This window comes from Hemiscyllium ocellatum, chromosome 4 (assembly GCF_020745735.1).
Source record: "Hemiscyllium ocellatum isolate sHemOce1 chromosome 4, sHemOce1.pat.X.cur, whole genome shotgun sequence".
NCBI lineage: Eukaryota > Metazoa > Chordata > Chondrichthyes > Orectolobiformes > Hemiscylliidae > Hemiscyllium > Hemiscyllium ocellatum.
Window position 1 is genome coordinate 108,893,208 of NC_083404.1, and position 6,000 is coordinate 108,899,207.

Sequence of the window (6,000 nt, forward strand, 5' to 3'; positions counted from 1 at the left end):
ATAAATTGATACGCAAAAAGCTTAAGAAAAATCCTTCCAGAAGAAGGGCTCTGCTTTTCATTTACTCATCAATAGAGCTCAACTCTTTTTACACGTAACCAAACTCCAATCGTTTTTCAGGCACTCTTACTGAACAAAAGCATCTTGCTTCACGTTTCAGAAAATAACAGCCATGTAACCAGGCTGCAGACTACAGGTGTACCCAGATTCGGTGTCATCAAACATACTCAAGCCACCCAGACAACCACATGCATCGGATGATTTTACAATTCACATAAAAATGGTGAGAAAATTTTAATAATCAGGACAAAAAATACAAATTTTATTTAAAATTCCTAACATGGCTTTAAAAAATACCTTTTTTAAAATAATAAATTGTCTTTTGTGTAAACATAGAGTTCAGTTACGCTTATTTATGGTATGATTATACGAACTCAATCATAAGACTACAGAAGGAATAAGCCATATGGCCCATCAATGTTCTGCCAATCAATAAGATCATAGCTGACCTTTTCACAGACTCAGCTCCACTTATCCACCTGCTCACCATAACCCTTAAGTGAATAGAAATCACTGTCCTAAAAACATTCAATGAGGTAGCCTCAACTACCTCTCTAGGCAGGGAATTCCACAGATTTACAACTGTTTGGGTGAAGAAAGTTAGTCAACTTAGTCTTAAATCTGCTTCCCCTTATTTTGAGGCTATGCCCCTGGTTCTAGTTTCATCCGCCAATGGAAAAAACCTTCCTGCTTCTATCCTATCTTTACCCTTCATAATTTTACATGTTTCTATAAAGATCCCCTCACATTCAGCTAAATTCCAATAATTTTGTCCCAGTCTACTCCATCTTTTCTCATAATCTTTTGAGATTCTGCTCAAAACTCCAGAATCAACCTAGTGGACATCTTCTGCACCCCCTCCACTGCCAGTCTATCCTTTCTCAATTAAGGAGACCAAATCTTCATACAGCACTTCAGATGGGACGGCCTCACCAGCACCCTATACAGTTGCAACATTACCTCCCTATTTTTAAGTTGTATTCCTCCAGCAACAAAGGTTAATATTCTATATGCCTTGTTAACTACCTACTGCATCTACAAACCAACTTTTTGTGATTCATGCACAAGGACATCAGGTCCCTCTGCACAGCAGCATGCTGGAATTCTTCATCACTAAAATATAGTCTTTTTTGCCATTATTCCAACCAAAATGGATGACCTCACATTCATCAACACTGGACTCCACCTGCCAGACTTTTGCCCTCTCACTTATCTATATACCTCACTTTGCTCTACCATTCTTCTTAGTGGCATCTGCAAACTTCAGCACACCACACTTCGTCTCCAACTCTAAAGCATCTTTGTAAATAAGGCGACACGGATGGCTCAGTGGTTAGCACTGCTGCCTCACAGCACCAGAGTCCCAGGTTAGATTCCAGCCTCGGGTGACTGTCTGCATGGAGTTTGCACATTTTACCCGCGTCTGTGAGAGTTTCCTGTGGGTGCTCCAGTTTCCTCCCACAGTCCAAAGATGTGCAGGTCAGGTGAATTGGCCATGCTAAATTGCCCATAGTGATAGGTGCATTAGTCAGAGGGAAGTGGGTCTAGGTGGGTTACTCTTCAGAGGGTCACTGTGAACTTGTTGGGCCGAAGGGTCTGATTCCACACTGCAGGGAATCTATCTAAATTGTAAACAATTGGGGTTCCAACACTGATCCCTGAGGCACACCACAAGCCACTGATTGACTAACTAATAGAAAACAAAGAGTGGTAATAAATGGGTGTTTTCCTGGTAGGCAATCTTCAATCATGCTCATACATTACTCTTAACGCCATGTACCTTCATCTTACGCAGCAGCCTTTTGTGCAGTACCTTGCTGATTGCCTTCTGGAAATTCAAATTCACCACATCCACCCATTCTCCATTCTGCCACACTCGTAATATCGCTAAAGAATCCCAGTGAATTAGTTAAACGTGCCCTGCCATTCCAATGAGACAATTTCTATCCAGATGTCTCGCTATTTCTTCCTTGATTACAGATCCAAGCATTTTGCCCACTACAGAAGTTAAGCTCATAGTTACATTGCATTTTAACATACCTCAGAATTGTTATAGTGCAAGCAGCAGCCATTTGGCCCATCATATTTGTATAATTCTCTAATCAGTTTAACTTATAGCCCAACTCCTGCTTTATTCTCCCATAACCAGTTTTATGTACATATTAACATATAATCCAATGCTGAGTTGAATACCTCAATTAAATCTGCCTCCATCATACTTCCAGACACTACATTCCAAACGCAAATGACTGAGGAAAAAAAGATTTGCCTCACCTCGAATTTACTTATTTTGCTAAATATTTTAAAACTATTCTCCTCTTGTTAATTATCCCATCTATCAAAGCTCATGATTTTGAAAACTTTGGTCAAACCTCCTCTTAGCCTTCTCCTTTCCGTGGAAAATAGTTCCAACTTATCAAATCTTCCCTCAGAACTGAAGTGGCTCATCCATAGAGCCATTCTTGTATTTTAAAAATATTATACCTTCTAAACTGATATAATCCAAGGAGACTGAGGAAATACAGTAATAGAATGTTCAGTAGGGTTTAGATATTGCCACGTATATGCCTAAGGACACATTTTGACACTGAGAAAATAAGGTTGTCTTATATTCCAGGTCGAATCGTGAGACCTAATCAATGGGACTGTCACAGTTGGGGGTCACACATAAGACAAGGAATCATAGCAAAATAATGCAAATGCTGAAAATCTGAAATAAAATCAGAAGTGCTAGAGAAACTCAACAGGTCTGGCAGAGAGAGAGAAAAACAATTAATGTTTCTCATCAAATATAAGTTCTACAGCTCAAAGGATGATTATTATGTCCATTGATGGCCAATCATTTCAGTTGTAAGAGTTCCTCAAGATAATATCCTTGGCCCAAACATCTTCAGCCACCTCAATGACTTTTTCAAGATCTAAAAGGTCAGAAATGTGTTGTCTGATTCAACAACATACGGAACTCCTCAGACACTGAAGCAGTCTGTACCATATGCAGCAAGAGCTAGTCAGCTTGTCTGAAGACAAGTGGCAAGTAACATCCCCACCACATCAGTACCCAGCATGACAATCTCTACCAACTGGGAAACTTACCATCTCCTTTCCATAAACAATGAAATTACCATCGTTGAATCAATCAGCACTGCCCAGAAACTTAACTGGTCAGCTCTTGTGCTAACAAGAGTGGATCAACAAACACATACTGTGAGGTGGTTAACTTGCTAGCTGACCCCTACAAGGGGCAAGTCAGGAGTGTAATGGAATGCTTTCCATTTGCTTGGATGTATGCAGAGCCAACAAAATGGTACACTTAAACATTCACCTTGTCGGCACTGTTTACAAATTACTGCCATATATTTGACCAAATCTCCTTTATCATACTGTTGAAACACGTAACCTCTAGCATCTAGAAAAACAAGGGAAGCATGTGCATGACAAGATCATCACTTACAAACGCAAACCATGATTTGGAGACGCCGGTGTTGGACTGGGGTGTACAAAGTTAAAAATCACAACACCAGGTTATAGACCAACAGGTTTAATTGGAAGCACCAGCTTTTGGAGCGCTGTTCCTTCATCAGGTGATTGTGGAGAATAAGATTGTAAGACACAATTTATAGCAAAAGTTTACAGCATGATGTAACTGAAATTATATATTGAAATAGACCTGGATTGTTTGTTAAGTCTCTCATCTTTTAAAATGACTGTATTTTCATATGTAAATCACAAAACATTTTTTAAAAGTTGCATTCCCAAGCGCACTTTAATAATTGGTGTCATGTCAGCCCAAATAAGGTATTGAGGTGTTAATTCCCTGTGAAGCTGTCTGTGCCACAATGGTCAGACTGATTTGAATCTAAAAAACAGATTTCCAGAATCTTACACGGATTCATGCAATTTTTGAGCAAAGTAAGATGTAATTCTGCAAGTACAAATTCACCCCACAAACTTATATGTGCATATCTATGTGGGTGCATTTCTTTTGGGGGGGGGGGGTATCAATGTCTGTGAGAGTATGTGTGCATATGTGAGACAGTGTAAAGGCTTTAAGTCTGAGAGAGGGTGTGTGAGAGAGTTTATGTGTGAGTGTATGAGAGGGGGCCTGTGTGCGTATGTGTGCACACACGTGCATCTGTCTGTCTGTGCATATAGTGCTATAGTGTGACATGAACCCAGGGTCCCAGTTGCAAGTCATATAACATCCTGACATGGAAATAGACTATTATGGAGTCAAAATCTTCAAACTCCTTTCCTAGCACAATCACCTTTCAACAACAATTAGGAATAGACAACAAATTTTTGATGTTGACAAAAATGCCTATATTTAGTGAAACAGTTTTAAAAAGATATGAAAAAAGGTATACAGTTGATAGTCATTGGATGAGTCAATAACAATCTCCCTCAGTACTGACTGCAGCATCAATCTTGATTTGTCTGTTCAAGTTCTGGAGTGGGATTTGAACACAACTCTGGGGCTCAGAAGGAAAGCAATATGAAAAATACCATGGAACAATTTTTTAAAAACTCAGCTGGTCAGTAAGCATCTTTCATAAGAAAGGCCATCATTTTGATGAAAGGTCATCTCAAACTGAAACATTAGTTTTGCTTCGCTCCACAGCTGCTGCCTGACTTGCTGAGCACTTCCAGCATTTTGCAGCTGTGTGTCATTGTCTGCTGACAGCTGACTATTGTAATCATCATGGCGTGATGGCGTGAACGCCCTTTGTGCAGCTCATCCCGGGTCAAGTATAACCACCAAGGGAAGAAACGGTTTGAATCAGCCTCAGACATTGGTTGTCTCAAGCCTGGAAGTTAATGACGAACGATCGAAAGGAACAGCAAATCAATTTAAAAACAAGACGCCGAACCTTTAACACTGAAGGTGGCAATATACACATCCAGGAATATTTGACTGTATGAAAATTATGAAGAGCAACAGGACGTGAGGCACTTGCTGGGATTCACAGGGGCTGGGATTCACAGGGACTCAGCAGACACTGGGCCCTGAGTGACACCAGCCTCCTCCTCCTTCCCAAACCAAACATTTGAGTCTGAACCCCTTGGCGTTATTAGTGCTCAAAATAATTTAATTCGGACAGAGAACGGCCAAGCTCCGCTCTCGATATTCTGCGTCACTCCTATTTACCTGTCGGACGGCGCCGGCGAAAGGAAACTCCCCGGCTTCCTTCAAATCCAGCCAGATCATCGGCATCCGCGGCACGGCCTCCATGTTGAGAGGACAACCAACGCCAACCAGACGTCGGCACCATCCAGCGGATATGACGTCACTACGGAACTGCACCCCCACCCCGAGTCTTGTGGGAATTGTAGTTCCGCCCTGGAATAGCTGGGTGCCTCCACCACCCAAGAGTGGTGGAGTTGTTACAATAATGAAGTGCTAAATTGAAACTGATCATAAGTGACAGTCATTGCCAATCTCAATCCTCTTCATGAAAAAGTGACAAACTTGAAAATCAAGAGATTTGCCATAAAAGTCATAAATTACATTTTTTCAAAACTAATTTTGCTTGACGTCTTAGTTATACTCGTCTTCAGTATTTTAATTTCTAACATGTCAGAACTCTTTACAAACATTTTATCACTTCATCTGAAATGCCTTACAAAATGTTTTCTAAAACCCTAAGTAGATCATCTAGCACTTATGGCAAGAATCAAAGTTAATGTATGGTCAAGATGACCTTTCTTGATAACAGAAAGTGGTGGAAACACTATGCAGGTCTGGCAGCATCTGTAGATTAGATTCCCAATAGTGTGGAAACAGGCCATTCAGCCCAACAAGTCCACACCAACCCCCTGAAGAGCAGACTACCCAGACCCACTCCACTATCCTATATTTACCCATAACATTGTAGGCAATTTAGCTTGAACTATTTACCTGACGCGGATTTCTTTGGATTGTGGGAAGAAACCAGAGCACCT

General features: G+C 40.7%; 1 protein-coding gene across 1 annotated transcript in view; it reads right to left on the reverse strand.

Moving 5' to 3' along the window:
• ptpn23a (protein tyrosine phosphatase, non-receptor type 23, a) overlaps positions 1–5,303 on the reverse strand; it is a 90,358-nt gene extending 85,055 nt beyond the window's left edge. Inside the window, exon 1 of the mRNA XM_060823757.1 lies at positions 5,207–5,303. Coding sequence (XP_060679740.1) covers positions 5,207–5,290 — 84 coding nt within the window. The 5' untranslated portion in view covers positions 5,291–5,303. The remainder of the gene's footprint in view (positions 1–5,206) is intronic.
• Positions 5,304–6,000: the final 697 nt, after the last annotated feature.